General features: G+C 34.2%; 4 protein-coding genes across 4 annotated transcripts; all 4 read right to left on the bottom strand.

Moving 5' to 3' along the window:
• Positions 1-343: 343 nt before the first annotated feature.
• LOC145581591 (cysteine-rich receptor-like protein kinase 44) lies at positions 344-1,124 on the bottom strand. The gene is made up of 2 exons (XM_081638606.1): positions 983-1,124; positions 344-721 (listed from the first exon to the last, which is right to left on the bottom strand). The coding sequence occupies exons 1-2, from the start codon at positions 1,121-1,123 to the stop codon at positions 407-409; spliced, it is 456 nt and encodes a 151-aa protein (XP_081494732.1). The 5' UTR covers position 1,124; the 3' UTR covers positions 344-406.
• Positions 1,125-1,233: 109 nt separating this feature from the next.
• Positions 1,234-2,355, bottom strand: LOC145583475 (cysteine-rich receptor-like protein kinase 10). The gene is made up of 4 exons (XM_081640706.1): positions 2,340-2,355; positions 2,088-2,212; positions 1,578-1,788; positions 1,234-1,472 (listed from the first exon to the last, which is right to left on the bottom strand). The coding sequence occupies exons 1-4, from the start codon at positions 2,353-2,355 to the stop codon at positions 1,234-1,236; spliced, it is 591 nt and encodes a 196-aa protein (XP_081496832.1).
• A 1,684-nt stretch (positions 2,356-4,039) lies between these two features.
• LOC145581592 (glycerophosphodiester phosphodiesterase GDPD1, chloroplastic-like) lies at positions 4,040-7,720 on the bottom strand. The gene is made up of 9 exons (XM_081638607.1): positions 7,535-7,720; positions 7,229-7,440; positions 6,757-6,765; positions 5,839-5,889; positions 5,646-5,726; positions 5,349-5,549; positions 5,141-5,239; positions 4,852-5,048; positions 4,040-4,752 (listed from the first exon to the last, which is right to left on the bottom strand). Exons 1-9 carry the CDS (start codon positions 7,638-7,640, stop codon positions 4,506-4,508), a joined length of 1,203 nt encoding a protein of 400 aa, XP_081494733.1. The 5' UTR covers positions 7,641-7,720; the 3' UTR covers positions 4,040-4,505.
• A 5,578-nt stretch (positions 7,721-13,298) lies between these two features.
• On the bottom strand, positions 13,299-15,219 carry LOC145581593 (delta(3,5)-Delta(2,4)-dienoyl-CoA isomerase, peroxisomal-like). The gene is made up of 2 exons (XM_081638608.1): positions 14,531-15,219; positions 13,299-13,785 (listed from the first exon to the last, which is right to left on the bottom strand). The coding sequence occupies exons 1-2, from the start codon at positions 15,156-15,158 to the stop codon at positions 13,595-13,597; spliced, it is 819 nt and encodes a 272-aa protein (XP_081494734.1). The 5' UTR covers positions 15,159-15,219; the 3' UTR covers positions 13,299-13,594.
• Between the last annotated feature and the right edge of the window lie 5,412 nt (positions 15,220-20,631).

Consider the following 20,631-nt stretch of genomic DNA (forward strand, 5'->3'; position numbering starts at 1 on the left):
TTAAGTGAACAAGTCTACTATATTGCAATTTGTTTGTAATTTGCTGGACCTTATCTCTTTAATTTGGGTTAGATACTTCTATTCAACCCGAAACTGACACGCTTAACTGGTTTATTCAAATGAGAACATTAAACCCTTTACACAAATTTAAATCATTAATTAAAATAATCAAACGTGAAATTATTTGAAAACAAAATAAGAAATTGGTGGACATTTCATTGGCAATCCTGTTCCAAGTAAAAGAGGTGAAAACTATATATAACAGGAGTAAATGAACAAGAGATCAATATTCATTAATCATAGGAAACAAGGTATCATCCTTAACAATTTGTGTCTTGCTAGCTCCACATTAATGGATATAATATTTGCAAGGTGATAAGAATTGATAAATACTGCTTTTGTTTTATTATCTGGGACAGAATTCTGTGATATTCCTGGTTCCTGTATATTCATTAGTAATATGATTATCAAAGAGTGGTTGGTCTTCATCAGTGTCAACATTAGCTGCGAGAAAGTGGGGAGTGCTAGGCAAAGGAAGAGTAACAGACTGCCCGTTCAATGCAGCAACAACCGAGGTCATTCCAGGCCTTTTGGTTGCATCTTCTTGTATGCAGAGTAGACCTATGTGAATGCACATTTTCACTTCTTCAACCGAAAAGTAGTTCTCTAATGAAGGGTCTACCAGCTCTAGCACAGCCTTCTCGTTCCAAAGCCTCCACGCCTGTGTAATGATTTTGGCATGTTTATGACTTAAGTTCCAAAATATTATTTCATTACTTGGTGTTTGGATATAAAAATTTACGTTTCCCATTATTTAATTTGCAATTTCCTAGTAATACTATCATCTCTTGAAAGATGCAGAAACTAATTGTGTGGTACTAAGCATGCAAGCAACTTTTTCTGTTTTGTACTAAACAACCACTGCTAGTATCTTAATCCCTAAAAGAAAGATGTTAAATGATTTAATATATATGAAACTTACTCGGTGTTGTAAACCCTCTTCATGTTGTTGACGGAACATATTATTCCTCTGGCCAGTGACCACCTCCAAGACTATGACCCCGAAACTATAAACATCAGATTTTACAGAGAATTGACCTGCTATTGCATATTCTGGAGCCATATATCCACTGCATCAGCATAACTAACACATTAATAAAATGTATGTATAGACATGGTTCAAGAGGATATAATAGCTGCTACACAAAAGTACTTAATTGGTGCTAGTACTTACTATGTTCCTATAATTCTCTTGGTGTCCCCTTGGGTTTGATCCACTCTGAAAAGCTTAGCAAGGCCAAAGTCAGAAATTTTTGCATCCATTTCCTTGTCAAGTAGTACGTTACTGGATTTTAGATCCCGATGTATTATTTTCAGTCGCGAGTCTTCATGAAGATATAATAGCCCCCTTGCTATTCCGATGATAATTTTAAACCTTGTTTTCCAATCCAATGATGCACGCTTCAATGAGTCTGTGTGAGACGAATTTGTCAAATACATGCACTATAGAGGGATAATAACATTCATAATATTAGAGCTATTTAAATGGGATAACAAATAAAATGCTTATGATGTACCATATAAGAAGCGATCAAGACTCAAATTAGGTAGGAACTCATAGATCAGTATCTTTTCCTTTTCTGATAAGCAGAATCCCAGTAATTTAACCAGGTTTCGATGTTGAAGCTTAGCAACTAAAAGAACTTCATTCTTGAACTCTAAGGTGCCCTGTTCCGAAAATTCTGAGAGTCTCTTCACAGCTATTTCTTTCCCATTTTCGAGCCTTCCCTGATAGAGATACAAGTAAACAACATCCATTAAGAATTATTTTACAATATACTATCAAATCAACCATTACAACAACTGTTTGCTGAGTGTTCCAAGGCCATTTACAAAGCTTTTGGGCTCATTCATCATTGTTGTGAATTTTTGTTTTTAGTGAACTTTCTGTTTTTAGTTCTTTTATGAAACTGTAAATGTGCTAACAATTTTGTTCTAAAGTTTTGAATTAACAAGTTTGTAGTTGCATTCACATCTATTTGGCTTGGATCACTGAGACTGATAAGATTGTTACAGTTCATGGTTACCTTATAGACTTCGCCAAATCCACCCATTCCAAGTTTGCTATCCTTGGAGAAGTTGTCAGTTGCAGTTTTTATTGTGCTGAACTCATATTGCAACGATTCTATGTTCCTAATGTCTTCCATATCATCTGCAAACACAATTATAAGAAAACTGACTTCTGAAGTAAAGCAATACCTGTGGAATACTTGTGAAAAACTACTTATAAGGTCCAAAGTATCAGCCTCTAGGAACTGCTGTAGACAACTATAGCTAACAAGCAAGAAATACCATTGCCAAATATCTAGTAACAACAATAACAACTACATAGGAAATAAAAATTGGAGAAGATAACCTACAAATTTAAAGTAAAATTTCTTGATTAAACTAACCTATCAGAACAAAAATAAAGTTTTAATCGACTGAAATGTTACCATAAAACGTTCTAATATTGGATGTTTCTTTAAGCATGTCCTGAAATCTCATTTTCATCTTCCTCCTTCGCAAACAAAACCAAGTAGCAGAAAGAAATAGTATTGCTCCGATTGCAGAGCTTGCTGCTATTCCACCAATATAAAAGGCAACCAATGGCCTCCCTGGAACCAAAGATATAACAATGTATAAGATGATTTTAGCATACTAAACTAGTATATAATCAAATTCAAAATGTAAAGAGTGTATAATAAACCTCTGGATTTATTTTTTATTGAAGGTAGTGAGATTGAGCTTGGGGAAGGTGACGACAGGTAACTCGCGTTATAGAATAAACTTGTGTTATACATCAATCGACAGCCTGGAAGAAAGATTGCTTGAGCTGATCTATTGAATTGATTTGCAGAGATATTAAGAGCTTGTTTGAGGCAGAAAGCACAGTCAGATCCATCTAGAATACGCGCACACTGTGTAAGACAGTAAAGCCTAGCAGACGATGATGGAAAGGTTGCTTCCTTCATAGCAATATGAGCAAAAGATGAATCATTAGCCGCAACCTTGATCATGGAATCAAATGTTTTCGTCAGTACTGCATTAACCTGACTTGGATTCGCAACCTCCACTGATGATCCCCAAAACAAAGTATGTTTTGTTACGTCCTCTAAAGATATGGAACTGTTGCAAATCCATACAGAGCATTCCATGTACCACAAAATAGCGGATTCAAAAAGAGGACACTTTTCATTCATATACTTAGCTGCAACATCAATGCATTCACTGCAAACTTGTAGGCTCAGGTCCTCCCGGCATTGAAACAGGCCATGAACTTGGTTAGGCGTATCTCCAACCGTGGAATTATAAAATTTGACATCTGAGGCTTTCAAGGACAGATCAGACAATAACTTATTGACATTTTCGGCATATCCTCTATCAACAATTACCTTACCAGAGTCGCCTTTACTGTCACATCTATCAGCTAACAGGGTAACATCAGCAGTGATACTAAAGAAGCGGATGTTCAAAAGGCAGAATATCAAAGGCAAGATTTCCCTAATGAAGCCAGGATGCAGCAGGATAACATTCAGCATCATGAGAAAGCCTTTTGCAACAACTTAAGAATGCATAAAATTTAGTTTGACACAAAGTGATTTTGTAGCCTGGGAATTACAATATGAAATTGCATTACTTTGAAATTTCAGCAACACAGTTGGGAATCAAATATAATAATTTCCTCCCCACTTCCTCCCGATTAAGACTAATTTAAAATTGGTTAGTGTTTTTTTACTATGAGTTTGCAAAAGTGCACATTATCTCTATAATTTCTTCATGTTTGACCTTTACTCTTTTTAAATTTATTTAAGACAATCACCTTTTATCTTTTATTAAGGATGTCAATGGGGCGGGTAAGACGAATGTTGATCCTATTCCCACCTCCATCTCTATCTCCATCTCTGCGGCGGCTGATTCATAATCCTTTTGAGTTATTAAATATACATGGGGACATGGCTCTAAAGTAATGTTAGGCAAAGTTCAAGTAACCAAAGTGATTATCATCATTATTATTCTTTTTTATTTCAAAGAATGGAAGTGATCATGTACCACTAGCAGTTGAACATCATTAGCGATTTTCTAATTGCTCCTTAATACAGTAGTTAGTACAAACATTGACATACTTATTACTAGAATGGGTACACAACAAGGTCAACAACAACCAATTAATCAAAATTCTGCAATTAGCTATGTGTAAGACTTTAACTGTGCAAAGCCTTACCCCAAATCAGTCAAGGCTAATAAAGATACAGACATACAGTGTCCAAAGACGCGAATGAAATCATATTATACCCTAAATCAATCATGATATATACTCCACACTTTGTATATAGATCTAAGATGACTGATTGGGAGACTTGAATTCTTCTGAGAAGGTTACACAATATAAACCAACCAACCATGGTATGATGAAGTACATTTGAACAGAAATTACGACAGAAAATTAAATGTATTACGAGCATTCAAGTTTGTACCAATTCCGGTATGAGCTTCAGAAGAAAAGAGAGCTCACGATCTGAGAACTTTACAGGTGACCTCGCTCTCTTTTCTTCCATATCTTTACCGTTAATGAAGGAATTCTCTTCATCAGTCTCCTCAGTAGATGTCTCGCTAAAATCTGATACTGCTTCTTTTATCTCTTGAACATAGTCGACGATCACACCTTCAACACCCATTAGATGCTGCATGTATACTGCCTCTGGCACGTTACTGATCATGTAAAAACAAAGAATTAATTTCAATTAGTATGATTCAGATTACAAATTAACCGATGCAAAATACTGAAAAACGTATCAAATTTAGGCTTACTTTAATTGGCCATAAGAAATAAGGGAGAGCTTGGATTCTTTGATCCTAGCAACCATTGCAGGATGTCTAAAAATCGCCCTTACTTGAGAGACGATCCCTTGTAAGCCAGCTTCAAGACAAAGCTTGATGGCTTCCTCTAGAGAATTCCTTCTAGGATCAGCATATATTTCACATCCTCCATTGGTAAGAAAGAAAACCTGAATCAATCAAACATAATATCGTCAAAAAAATTATATAACATGCAGGATTTTTAGAATTTTAGAGAACATAAAGAATATAGTGAGATTACAGGGTGATTATCCTGCAGTTTCCTCATCAACTGCACAGCATCAGGTTGAAAGCTCGAAAAAAGTATGGGCCTCCCTTGATCAGCATGATTATCAACAATCTGCAGTATCACAAATTAAGCAAATCAGAACAATTAAAACAACACCGAGCCTATGCAAGAGAATAAAACTGAGTTATATGAATTTTCATCATATTATTTTTTTAAATACCTTTAAAATTGATTGAAGGATGCGTTTGAGCTCCACTTCATCATAAATTTTGCTATCATCGAGTTTCAACTCAATATTAAAACCCAAGGATTTATCAACATTTTCAAAAGCCTCTTGCAATGTGCATAAAGGAGCGTCATTCTCAACTTTCCACTCCAATATACTCCCATCTTTTGCTTTTCTAAGCATAGGCTTTCCAACCTAAAATAGACAATTTACATAAACAAAATGCTTATGTTTCCAAAAATGCACTTGCTTGGTAAAATTATTCAAGTTTTTCAGGGCAAAGAGGTATACCTTTCCTGGCTCCTTTTGAGGTCCATAACTCAGAAATTCTTCCAAGGTAATATCTGTCACTCTTTTCTCTATAATGACTCCCTAAGGTCATTCGACATCGATTGATGGATCAGCAATCATTAGTTCAAGTGGTTAATAAACATCATATGCGAAGATAAAACAACCGGCTGGAAAAATATAATCGTGGACTAACCTCGTCTTGGGTAAGGATATGTATGTCATGGAAAATGACAGGGCAGTCATCCTGGTGACCTACAAACATAGGTTTTTGGTTTACAGATCCTAATGAGGATCATCTCTCATGCACCCAATACTAATAAGAAAAGAAAGAAATTTGCAAACCACACAGAATTAAACCAAATCAGTACCTTATTTTGTAGCTAAAACGACATATTTAATCGGAGATTTAAACTATGGGCCTGTTCATATTTACTGAACTGATTGGAGCTGAACTGAACTGAACTGATTGGAGCTGAACTGAACTGAACTGATTGGAACTGAACTGAACTGAACTGAATTGAGCTGAAATGAATATTTTATGTGAGAGGGAAATTAAGAGCTGAACTGAACTGAACTGAACTGATTGGAACTGAACTGAACTGATTGGAACTGAACTGAACTGAACTGAACTGAAATTAAGTAAATGTGAACAGGCCCTATTTCTTACTCAAATATCAAAATGGTTATCCTAATTCATGAGATGAAGTAACTATTTAAGTGTTCCAATTACCACAATCTTTACTGCACAATTACAAAATTCTGTAGTCTTTATCCATAATTATCCGCTACAAGTTTATAACGAAGGTACAAAGTAGGACTGAAAGAACAAACAAACAACAACAAAAACGATCTACGTAGTATATTTACGTGGTTCCCTAACAAGACTTTGTATGTCAATGTGTATAGGGGTATGTTATCTCTGTCACTTTTTTTATAAGATTAAAAAACATAAATCCGCCGCTCGATTTCCTTCTCTATATGCTATATAAGGCTAAGTATGCATTTTTTATTGCAAAAGTGCAAGTTTGGTCTAACTAGTAAGAAATGTAAATCTTTAGATCATTAAAGAAAATGAAAAATTATAAGGCCCATATATGACCCAAGAAAACACTTTTGTAATCTTTTAAGATAAGCCCATACAATAGTCCAGGCCATTATAATTTTAAACAGACAGGAAAAAAATAAAATTAAAACCAAGAGACACGTGTAAGATTTTCCATGCATCTGGGTAAACAGCTAGAAATCGCGGCGAACATCCTGTGACTCTTTCCCCAAGTTTTGCCATTCGTCAAATCCACCACTTTCCCGTAATCCCATTTTCCACCCACCCAAACAATAATTACAATACTCTATAAGCATATAATCAAACATTAATAACAACGATAACGCGTACTTATGTCATACATTTCCAAATTAATACTCGTATTGACCCGATTCGAGTTGACCCAACCTACACTTGCCTGACTAAAACCCGACCTGTTTACCCGAATATTATATTTTTGATATATCATAAGCAAAGAAAAAACACCAAGAACATGAAATTAAATTTTAAAAAAAAGTTGGGAAAAATAGAAAAAAATTACCTGAACATCAAACTCAATGAAGTCGAGATTAAATTGAGCAGCATGATTAAAAGAGAGAATAGAATTCTCTTTAAAAGTTTTCATTTTAGGATCTGAAGATTGCAGAATATTCATACCACTTCCTCTGTGTCCCATTACCACAAATTTCCCAAATTTATATGATTTCTTCTTCTTCCCTTCTTTTTCTTCTTCCACCAAACATTCTGTATGAACTGCAGCAATAAATTAATTATAATTACAAGCATTCATATTATTATGTGAAAAGATTTTAATTAAAGAATCAATCAAAAAAATTAGGAAAAATACCGGAAGAAAAAGAAGTGGGAGAAAAAATGGTGGCATTTTCTGGGATATTATAATTGGTGTGATCGAAATTTGGTAAGTTAGCGACATGAATTGCTTTCAGAGCCATTGGAAATGTGAAGATGGAGAAAGATGAAGATTTTGGGAGATTAATATTTCACGACTGTTTTATATTGTCTAAAGCAGAATAACGATATTTTAGGCTACTCTTTTTATATCTAAAGAGGAGTTTACAGCTTATATATACTTGTAGAAAATTTAATTAACGAATATTCCGTTATTATTCTCTCTTTTTTTCCTTTTTTTTTTTATTTATTTAATCCTGGTAATGTATATTGTATTTCTTGTCTAAATATTATATGACTACAAGTCTATAACCTGGAGTCTTGGACGATAATAACATCAATTGACACATGTGACATGTTAGTCATAAAAAAATCCTCTTATACTAATACGAATCACAACTATAGAGAGTGAGGAATAGTTCAAATGATTAGAGCTTTTCTTCCGATTCCTATAATGCTTGTACTTCGTGTAACAAGTTTATAATATGGTGATACATTGCATATGTTGAAACGAAAACAATCCAATATAGAGGAACAACTTTCCCATTAGGCCATTAGTGACAATGTAGGGTGACCCTTGAGACTTTTCGACTCGGTAAAATCCTTTATCTTAATCAAATTTAATTAAATAAATACATAAAGAGGATATCGTTGACCTTCCCTGGCCTAAACCCCGCTGAATCCTGCCATCGAACCGCAAAATATTCCATGACAAACGGGATCCACATTTCCCACAACTCTGTCAGCTAATAACTCAAGATAGAATCTCTCTAAATTTTTTAATATCAATTCCTTAATGGTTGTATATACAAATGGTTAGATCTTAGATGGATCATCGATTCGCTGCACCTTTTCGATTATGTATATGTCTACTTACAAGGAACTTTGACTGTAAATACTTTAATATATACAATTACTTCAAATTCATTCAAATAGAGTGCCATCAAATTTAGGAAATTTTGTCTAGAATTATCCTAAAGATAGGATTATTTGTGAACAACTACCCGTTTTTTTTTTTTTATTTGTTAAGAACTACCCAAAAATTAAGAAAAGTTTGGATAGCACTACCCATTAACGTTTTTCGAGCCCACTTTTTCACTTTTCCCACTTAATTAACTCCCTTAATTACCTTCTCTCTCCTCCTTACTTAACTTCCTCTAAACCCTATAAATCAAAACCCCAAATTTAGACATCCTACCAATTACAATGGCCAATTAGTAATTAAAATGCAATTGAATTCAATCTCAAAGTTAAAATAACCGAAATCTAGAACTCAATTGAATCTCTAAACCCTAGAAATCAAAATCCCCAAATTTATTTGAACCCATAAACCCTAATCCAAATCACTAATTTACATCTTAATTATGTTAATTGCGTTCAATTAAACTTGTAAACAAATACGATAAACAATGAATTAAAAGGAAAGTGTGAAACATTACTTGAATAATTGAGAATTTGTGTTCAATTGATTGAGTATGTTCTCTTGGATTTTTTGAGTGAGAATGGAGGGGAAGTTAATTAGGGAGGAGAGAGAAGGTAATTAGGGGAGTTAATTAAATAGGAAAAGTGAAAAAGTGGGCCCAATAACGTCTTAATTGGACGAAAACATTAATGGATAGTGCTATCCAAATGTTTTGTAACTTCTGGGTAGTTCTAAACAAATAAAAAAAAATGGGTTGTTGTTCACAAATGACCCTACTCCCTTCGTGTTTTAATAAGTGTTACACTTACCAAATCCGGCCGTGTTTTAATAAATGTTATACTTCTTTTTTTGGCAAAAAGCTACATTAAAATACTATATCTCTCTCCTCTCATGGTCCCCACTCAAACCCACTACTACTTTTTTTTATTATATCTTTCCTTTCACATTCATTACTTTTCAATAAAATATTAACCTCACTATCTGTTTTTTACAATTTTTTAATACTCCAATTACCCCATTTACCTCTAATTTTATTTAAGTCAATTAAATTGCCTAAAACTATGTGCCGGTCAAACTAGACACTTTAAAAAACACAGAGGGAGTATCTTTAGGGTAGTTCTAAACAAATTTTTCTCAAATTTATTTCAATACAAATTCTATTAACTTGATTTTTACTTATCAGAACTTATTAAAATTGATGAGAGTGAGGGATAGCTCAAGTGATTAGAGCTTCCCTCTCGATTCCAGGAGATCTTGGGATCGATTCTCACCCTCGTCCTTGTGGCTCTGTTATTAAAATAAAAAAAAAATAAAAAAAAAAACCTTATTTAAATTGATTCAAAATTTATTTTACTTGTAATTTAAACTTAAATAACCCTTGTTCTTCAAAAAAAAAAAAAACTTGAATAACCCTTATGGTTGAGATTACATTTTGGTCCTAATGTAGCATGTTAGTTATGAGTTTGTTACGCTTATAACAAACTTTCTCCTAGAAAGTTTCTTGATTTATTACATTAATTGTAAATACCTGCTCATGTAATTAAGGCTTCATGATGAAAATAAATGATTTCTTAATTCCTCCCAAAATTTCTCGTTCATGATGTACACGTAATTTTTGTCAATGATCCAAACAATAAAAGAGCAACAATTGAAACTGGTGACCTAAGTTTACCCTAAGGTGACATTAACGTGTCGCCCTATTCTAGATTATTTTGGAACATGGTTTAGAACCATCCAAAATTCAAAAAACCCAACACGTAAATTCTAGAAAATTGCCATGTATGTATATTAAATACTACGAGTAGTACATGATTGCTTCTCCATAACAAGTGGTGCCTATAATTTAATGATATTTCTAGAGTCTAACTGATTGTGGTCAGCTACAAACTCGAAGCTCATGAAACATACCGCACTTTTGTAATTTAATACTTCTAATTTTGCCATTTTGCGCAAATATTGTTGATCAATTACATCATAATATGACACCATTAGTTACAAAAATGGGCACAAAATTCATATTTTATACCTTTGAAAAGCAATTCTGCTAGACTATCAACATTCAACAATGGGTTTGAACTTTGAACAAATTGTAACACAATTACTTCTTGCTACAAGTAAAAACCAATTATCAGAAATTGTTAGCTAACTTCATCGGTAAGTTTTTCTAAACATAACCTGAAGTTGGAGTGCCTTTACCTATTTTCATTCACCATGAACGCCTCAATCTATAATTCTATACCCTTCAAACTGATTTCTGAAGCGGAGCACTCCAAATTTTTTTCCATCCATCATCTATTAGATGTCATATTAGGACACGGAAACATTAAGGTTTTCTGATTTTGAAATCAGTTGTCCAAAAAATGTTTCTGACCTAATGGTTTTTTCCCTGTTAAAACTAAAGCAAGCAAGCAAGCAACCAATATAGAAAAGTGAAAACTACCTTTCAAAACGCAAGCAGCAGCATGCTATAGCCAATACATACCTGCTTCCACATAAGTTCCAACACATAATATTCTTTTTGTCTTGCCAAATCTCCTACTTAGGTTGCTTTTACTTTAGATGACTCATTTAGTGTTAAACATAATGCATGTAACAACAAAAATTAAATTTCATTTTCAATGGTGACACGAAATCCTGAAATTTCAAGCCTGATGTGGCCACCAAAAAAACAGGTAATGAACCAAGCACTTGAAGCAAAAGATGAAGAAGATATTAAGCTCATACAAAAGTACACGAAAAAAAAAAATAAAAAAATTCACAACTCGCTTTCAGAGATGACATCAAACAACAGACTTTTACGATAGGAATGAAGTGGCTACCACTAGCAATGAAAAGGATCAAAAGAAATACTTCAAAGCAACAAATGCAGATAAAGAAGAGATTCCCCAATTGTACGTGAAATCAATGAACAGGTAAAAAAAATAGCAACACAGTTAGAAAGGAAAAGGAAAAGAACACAAGCACTTTCTCCAATTTTTACTTGTTGATGTTAATGTGGTGGGTCTCTCTGGTCAATGTGCCAATGAATAAACCTCAGCAATGGTACAAATCGCACTCATTGTGAAGTAATCGTACGAACAAATCAAATTTAGACAGCATTTTCTGAAAAATGAGCCTTCATAGTTGATGACCTTCAAATATTGGAATATCAATTTAAAAGGGTGTTCATCATAGTACAGGAATGGGTAATTAGCATTGGACAAACAGGCTAACTTGAAATCAGAAGAAATTCCTAGAATGCTTCAGACATCACAAAAACAGTGAAGCCAAACTACTGTCTAAACTCTAACCAAAGTATCGGTAATGTTTCACGGTTTCACCTCTTGCCCAACTCCACCACAGTTAAATACGAGTAATGCAATTATTCCACATATGAGCGTATGACTGACATGTCCACAGATGGCATAAGAAAAATATAATTTTCAATTTCTAAGGTATTCTCAGTCATACCATGAATCATGCAACTGAATTTTGATTAATGAACGCGTTATCAAGTAATGACCAAAAAAAAAAAAAAAAAAAAAAAAACAGACACACCCCCCCAATCAAGTACAGCCAATGCTGGAACCATAGGAATACTAGAATTAGTTATCTATACAACCAGATCTAGTCTGCTTCAGGAGTCCTCAAGCATAAAATAAAACCTATTTTTCAGAAGCAGATGCAAGAGCAAAGCAAAGAGAAGGAAAACAATAGATAGGATTATGGATCTCTAAACAGTAAACAGACATTCATGGTAGTGCTTACTGAAAAACCTTTGTGATCATCAGAACTTGGAACCGTGATGCATCAGGCAAGTTCAAATTTGACAGAACTCTTTCAAATTCATTGCAGCGGGTGCTGGACAATAACAACTCCTCAGCTTTCCCAACCAGGCTTCATTTCAGACATCAATAAGAATACACAATTACTCACCTCTCACCAAAAAAAGAAACAAAAAATAAAAAATTAACCGAAGGGGAAGAAAAATAATATAACTTACAACAAATTGCCTAAGGTTATTTGAAGCCTTTTCTTGCTTTCAATGATTCCAGCATCCACTATAAGTTATTTCTTTTTAAAAATAATGATTAAATTAATTTAGAAGAAAATGCAGTAGCATGCCATGAATCTCACAGCAACCACCTTCTATTCCTAATTGTATACTTCTCGTGAAAGCAGGACACAGGCAATGCATATTATATAAAGAAAAAAAATCAAAAGAGATTTCTGTAATAAAAGCCTTATAGAGGTAAGGTTCTATATATGGAAAACTCCTACCCATGTCATACAGGTAGTACTGTTGTTACAAATCTTTGAGTCACACATCCTCCCTTTCTTATGCTCTCATTATCTTTAGGAAACCATTCAGTTTGCTGATCAGCACCAAAGAGTTAAAGACCAATCTACCTTTGAAAAGAAGGGGCAGCGTGGGGGTGGGGATAAAAGAAAAAAAAAAGGAAGAAAACCTAAGACTGATTTCATGTGGCCCTGGATCATGGCCCATAAATACTTGGGCCACTCTTTGCTAAATGCGTAGCAATTCCTAGAACTAAGCAGGTTATGTTTAATCAATGCGTTCTGAATCCCTATGGACCAACAACTTACCAAGTACAGGGAAGGCCCAAGGATATTCACCCATATCATATATTCTTTTTGAAGAATACACATATCATATATTCTATATCAATGTTTAAGCTGATTAAGAAAAAGGACTCAACGTGCGCAGCCTACAAGTCTAATATAATAACAATCAACTATGAAACCTGCATATAAGAATATACATAGCAAAAACCCAAAATAATGTAAATTCTGCAAGGATTTTATTTTAGAATGCGTCTCACAAACAATAAGGAGATTGTTACAACAAATGAGATGTAAAAGATCTATACAAGGAACCAGAAAGACAATTTGGTACAACTCGTACAAGTACAAGGCTGTACAACCATAAGACTCATTATAGACCAAGTAGGTAAGGTTAAAACCTCCAAGCTGGTGATAAAAGTATAGTATACCTGACTGCTAGAGCTTAATAAGCTTATTCAACTTTGAGTCTTATACCAAGAAGAACAACATGACCTGAATCCCTGAAGCTGATCAAAGCTTTGAGAAAACTGGCTTTCTTTTCTGGAAAAAGGCAGAGGTTGCCTCTTTTAGGTCATCAGATAGAAGCATTGCAGCATTCCACGTAGCTACATAGTCCAACCCTTGGTCTAAACTGAAGTCCTTACTTTTTAGTAACACTGCCTTAGAACCAGTGATAGCTAGAGGAGATCTTGCTGCAATTTCTGCGAAACATAGAATATGATATTAGAACTGCACACAAAGCATTTTATTGGAAACAAATCCTTTGGCAACTAGATGACTAGAGTGCATTTAATTGAACTATATCAACCGACCTTGCTACTTCCTAGTTTCTACCATCGACAACAAAATTCATACTCCGTACACAAGATCACTAACATTTCCTTGATTCTCTTACTAAAAGCCTTTTACCATTCAACATTCTTAAGATAAGCCTAGTAATAACATACAACTACTGAAAATGAGCCGTAAACAAGAACGGTTACACTTTCCCAATTCTTTTAACACGAAAACAAGAATACCTATACTCTCAACTCTCAAAACAATATCTGAAAGCACAACAAGCCATTCAAACAACACCTCCAAGCAATTAGAGAATTAAAAGGGAATTTCACATAATAAGCATCAAAACCCACAAAAAGTGGACTAATGAGTGCCATGTAGTGCAGTGCTTAAACCAGTAATCCTGCATTGCTTAGTGCCTTAGTCCCATGTAGTGATTGTTAATTTGGTACAGGCTTATTACTCAAGATTCTTGCTAAACATAACCTTAATAATAAAAATTAAAAGCAATGTTCACAAAATCTTACATTAAAGTCAGTCATTCAAACAATCCATTCCAATATATAGCTATAAAATAATGGGTAAATATGCCACCTTCCTCTTCACTACCAGCAAATTTAATACTTAAAGCAAGAACTAAGAAAAACAAGCCAAAAATCAACATACCCTCAGCAATGCGCGCCACAAAACCATCCAAATCATTTTTAGAACCGAAAACCCGAGTAACCAGACCCATTTCTTTAGCCTCAGAACCCGAAAACCGCCTCGCTGTCAAAGCCAATTCCATTGCATTTCCAAATCCAACAATCCCAGGTAACCTCTGAAGAGTTCCTAAATCAGCAGTAATCGCCAAATCAACCTCCTTAACAGAGAAGAAAGCATCCTCAGTACAATACCTAATATCACAGGCTGTAATAATATCAATTCCACCTCCAATACAAGCTCCATGAATACCGGCAATCACCGGTTTCCGGCATTCTTCCAAAGCGGTAACCGCCGCTTGCAGGTACTTAATCTCTCTCCTGAAACGCTCGTTGGTGCGAGCGCGATCCGCCGATTGGGTGATGGAGGTGAGGGTGTTGATGTCGATGCCGGAGCAGAAGTGTTCGCCGGCGCCGGCGAGGATGATTGCGCTGACGTTAGGGTTTTGATCGAGAGATTTTAGGGCTTTTGGGAATTCGTCGAAGAAGTCTCTTGATAGGGCGTTTCGATGGGATGGACGATTGAGGTAAAGGTAGAAGACGGAGGAATTTGGTTTGATTGGGTTGATTTTTAGGGTTTTGTATTCCGCCATTGTTGATGATTCAAGCGAACACGAAGCTGGGAGTGAGAAAAGGGAGTACAAGGTTAGGCAAACTTTGGTCACTGAAGAAAGGCCCGCCTTGATAAACGTGGTAATAGCCGTATAATACAAAAACTAGTTATTGGCCCGGGCGATGCCCCGGGTCATTATAAATTTATTACTTTAATCGATCTATATATATTTTGGCTTGTTTGTCATTGAGAGATTAAGTGGTGGTTTTTTTTATTTTTTTATTTAATATGATAGCTTAAGTAGTTTGTTGCTTGTATGAGTTGGTTTGATTATAAGAATAATTTTTTTACATTAAAATAATCATAAAAATATTATAAATCAAATCTTTATAAATTTGATGTCAAAATATATACGACTCCATAATGCACAAAAATCTTTTACTCTATGATTACAATTTTATGAGTTAATGCACAAAATAAAAATGGAGTAATGTTTAATTTCTTACAAACTTTATTATTATGTAATTATTAAGGAGTTATAGTCCAATTCAAGGGAAATTGTCATGCCATGCATATGAAGAGTTTATCAATTAAATTTAATATTAATACACGAAAGTTAATGCATAGAGTTTTTCAATAATTAATGCTATGGTATGATTTGGCGACGACACATCATATGCCAAATGGCAAAATTGTTGACACATGGCAAAACATCATGTCTTGCCATGAGTTTTAATATATATATTGATTGATTGATTGATTGATATTGATGACTACAGTGTATACGAGAAAATACTCGTTAAGGCATATTAACGAGACATGTTAATATGGGGGCAATAGACGTCATTTCGCTTAGTAAAGTAAGGGTTGTTTCGTAATTTTGTTGACCACCATCGTTAACAGTCTGACGATCGTTAACCCCCCAATTTATAACTCCGTTCCTCAAATCCCGTACTGCAGAACTCCAATTCGCCAAGTAATTCGAGCAATTCGCAGCACTTGCATTTCTCGGAATTTGTCAAGTGATTCTCCAATTTGCAGCTCTGCAATTCAATTGCAAGGTTGAAGATTGGCCGCGAATTTTTGATCGAAATTCACTTAGATATTAAATTCAATTTCACAATCTACTGTTAATCGAGAATCATCAATTTTCAATTTCTTAAGGTAGTATGTAGCAATTTCAATGGAGGAGGGAAAGCTCGCAAGAAAACGTAAAATACCTACCCTTTAGGGTTAACAATGCCCTTTATTTCTCACTTTTTCCTCAGGGTTTTCATAGAATTTGGCGGCGGAGCCGCCGGGAACGGCCGCCGTAATGGTGGGTCGGGGTTCGTGTATGTTGTGGTGTTGGGTTGTTGTCTGAGATCTTGGTAAAAATTCTGCCATTGTTATGTTGAAAAGGAAGGATGAGGAAGAAGGGAAGTAGGAGGAAAAAGGGAAAACAGACGTTAACCCTTAGCTAACGCCCCAGTTAAGTGGCCACATCACCAGAAAAGTAAAAAATATTAAAATAATGAAACAAGTGTTGATATTTGCAAAAATGCCATCATATTAACATGTGTATGTCAATATGCCTTATTAACTGGGGCACTGCTCCAGTGTATACTTCTTCGGTTTTCTTTTAAAATGCATCACATCTTTTTAACACGTTTTTTTAGGAATTGATTAGAGTATAAGTAGACAAACGAATTTTACAAAATAATTTGAACACTATGATTTAGAGATGGGTTAGGTACTATGTGTCTTATTTAATTTGATTAATTTGTCCGTTTACATTGCTTAATCTCTCTTTAAATTACATGCCGAGAAGATGTATTGCATTTAAAATAAAACGGAGGAAGTATTACGGAGCATTATGACATTTTTGTACTTACTCGGACATTCGTTTCATGTTAGTTGTAATTTTGAGATATTACTTGTATTTTTTTTTCTTAGTAATTTAAATTTTTAGAAAATCTTATTTCAGTTGGAATGTAAATTAAATGGCAAAATTAGTGATTAAGGGTCTGTTCACTTCAGTTTAATTTCAGTTCAGTTCAGTTCAGCTTTAATCAGTTCAATTCAGTTCAGTTCAACTCCTAATTTCCTTTTCTCATAAAATATTCAGTTCAGTTCAGTTCAGTTCAACTCACTTCATTAAATGTGAACAGGCCCTGAAACAATATTCTCATGTAAAATTGCTGATGGTGATACCTGGTAAGGAAAGAATTACGGAGTATGATTTTATGACTTATGAGATTTGATTGAGGGGAGGGGGAATTCCCCAAGAGAGGTAAGATTTGATCTCTAGCCTCATACGTAGTACGGAGTAGAGGTGATCATAAATTCGGACTGGGTCTTAATATCAAATGTCATGCCCAAGCCCGCCCAAAAGTGGTGGGCTTGTCGGGCCAAAACGGGTTTTTCAGACCGGATTCGGGCTTTTAAATAAAGAATAGCTTTTTAACTTGTCCAAATCCGCCCTATTTCAAGCCGGATTGGACTAGACTAGCAGGACGGGCCATTGTTGATCACATCTAATACGAAGTACTTAAGAGTCAGAAATCTAGCTAATTGCTCAAACAACATGTCTCATGGTTGTATTTTATAGATGATGTAAACTTTTAACTTCATAACTTAAAGGTTATAATATTAAATTTCAATAGAGGCTCTTTGTATTTGAAGTTTTTCCTATCCTATCCCCTCATTTGCAGATAAGTCTAGCTTACAAAGCTGGACTTACTTGCTGATGGTTGTAAGGTCCTTCTCCTTATCTTTAATAAAAAGTATATGATAAACGGATGTAATAAGTTTTAAATTATGTAGGCAGTGCAATTTAGTAGATGTTGTGAATTGTGATTAATTACACAATTAAGTTTTATGTGCACACAAAACATGTGTTATTTGCTCATAGATATAGCAAACTAGCACATCACAAATACAATAATAAGAAGGATATATATGTAAACGCAAAATATCTTTGGATATTTTCAAGTCGACTAATGCCTTGCTAGGAGTTAAGGACAGTTTAACCCCAAAAAAAAAAAAAAAAAAAAAAGAGGGAGTTAAGGAGAGAATATTATTTTGAAACGATTTTTGTCAGAAAATACCTAATAAAACCCAGAATTTGTGAGAGACTACCTAATAAAAAAAAGGAAAACGATATAAGAGCTGCATATAAAAAGCTAAAAATGGAAAGAAAAGACAATAAATAAACATTTATTACACCGATTTACTCGTGAATTGTCGATAAATTCCCAACTTAATACTAAAAAAAGAAGTATATTAAATGCTTATATGTAGCCCTTAGGGCTGCATATAGCATTACCAAAAAAAAAAAAGTGTTGTAAGAAACTATCTAATAAAAGATAAAATGTTGTAAAATACTATCATTGGCCGGATTTCATTCGTTGATCTAATTTTTCGGCATTGACCCACCCATGTGTCGGTCACGTGACGTTTGATGAGGTTTTTTTTTTCTTTTTTTTTTTTTAAAGTTGAACTTTTGGGTGGTTGTTGAGTAAGCGCCTAAGCGGGGTTGATTTTCAAGGTGGTGAGACTATTTTCGGGAATTTTTCGAGTTGGTGGATGTAGTTTTGGGCTACGGTGGAATATGGGGTAAGATAGGGTGGTTTTGGGTTGGAGAGTAGTTTTGGGGTGGTGGAAGTAGTTTCAAGCGGGTTGTATTGGTTTTTGGGATAAAAAGTTTAATTGAGTAAAATCTAATGGTCAATTTAAAAAAAAAAATAAATAAATAAAATCTAATGGGCATAATTGAACAAGATTTGAGAGGGTGTAACAAATTGCAATTCATCGAATCAATATCTATAAAATTATTTATCAACTAAATCGATAAAATTATTTATCAATAGCGGAAATTGAGGTGAAGAAAACACGGGTTACTCTTCAAAATCTGATGCATCATGCATAGATGATGGATCTTTATTTCTCTTTATTTTTGCTTTGGCCTTATCTCAATTTTAATACCAAAGGTGTGGGCCATTTTGGGTTGTTATTATGTTTGTTATCAGTCATTGATAAATTTATGGAGTAGTCATTTAGAATTTTTCTATATACGAATGGAATTTGGCAACTCTTTCTTAATTAGGATCATAAATTTATATTACGAAGAAAATGGAATTTGATAATCCCACAACTCTCTCTTACGATCATTTGAGAAAGATAATATGATTGATATCAATGAAGTGCCGAGGACAATTTCACAATTAATGTGATGATATGGTAGCTATATAACAACGTAACCTCATTAATTATGTGAGAAATGTTTTACTTTTTTATTTATTTATTTATTTATTTATTTGGTGGTGATTAAAAAAGACCCTATTGAGCCAGAATCTCTCACATGTCCTCCTAACCTGATTTAACGGGTTAGACACTTTGGGAGTGGGGGGAAGGGTAAGGAAATCCCCACCCCACAGTGTCATTATTAGGGTTTGATCTTACATTGCATGTAAACTTTGCCACTAGACTAAGCTTAGCTTGGTAAGAAATGTTTACATATGGTAAAGTCTTTAATCATGTATCATATAACTATAATTCATATGCAAATAATTACCAAAAATAACATGAGAATTGAAGTAATTATTTAGACAAGAAATCTAAGAATCGGCTCTTAATTCGCAAAAGAAAAGTTAGAAAATAGATGATGATGACAACTTGAAGGCGACTTAGAAGAATTTTAGGTTGTGCTCAAAAAGAATGTTGAGACTATAAAGAGATCATGTAAAAAAGTATACCTCACTCAAATGGAACTTTTGCAGTTTACCAAAAACAAACCTTCTCAAAAACTTCTTTACCATTTACTCTGTATGATCTTAGTCATAAGCACAGCTAGATATGTATATGTGCATAAACGGAAGAAGTGGAGACTAGATCATGTATGGTAGTTTTGTGGACTTTAGGGCTTAGACGTATTTTTAGAAGTTAATCACGGTATTGTACCCCCTTTATTCCACTTCGTTTCCAAATTAATTTCAACACGGTAGTAAATACAGACTTACAATGTAATAAGAATTAATAGTGTATGATATATGTGACAAGTCAGTCAAATGAGTTAATATCTAGCTATAAATCTAAAATGCATTCCAATTTCTACAAGGTGACCTCATACCATCTTTAAACCTCCTTAAATTTCGAATATACTTTGATACTGTAGTTTTTTTTTTTTAAAGCATGCATACATCCGATATATGTGTATGAACATATCAATGTTAATGTAAGTATACGTAGTACTACAAAAGTACGTATGTGAATGATATTAGTCCACATTTATTACCTACCTAGTCGATCTGTACCTGTCATGCAACTAAGATGAATTTAAATTGCAATTAACTTCAACACACACATAACACACTTCTCTTACCTCATCTCCTTTTCTATTTAGCAACTTAATAATCTTGAGCTCTCATTTTCCATAAACCATAGTTGTTTGTCTATGAAAACTATAAAGAGTTTTCTCCTTAAGAAGCTGTAATTACAGCTTTTAAACCATCATTTTCTTAATCAATTACACA

Source organism: Chenopodium album, chromosome 15, assembly GCF_948465745.1.
Source record: "Chenopodium album chromosome 15, dcCheAlbu1.1, whole genome shotgun sequence".
Taxonomy (NCBI): domain Eukaryota; kingdom Viridiplantae; phylum Streptophyta; class Magnoliopsida; order Caryophyllales; family Amaranthaceae; genus Chenopodium; species Chenopodium album.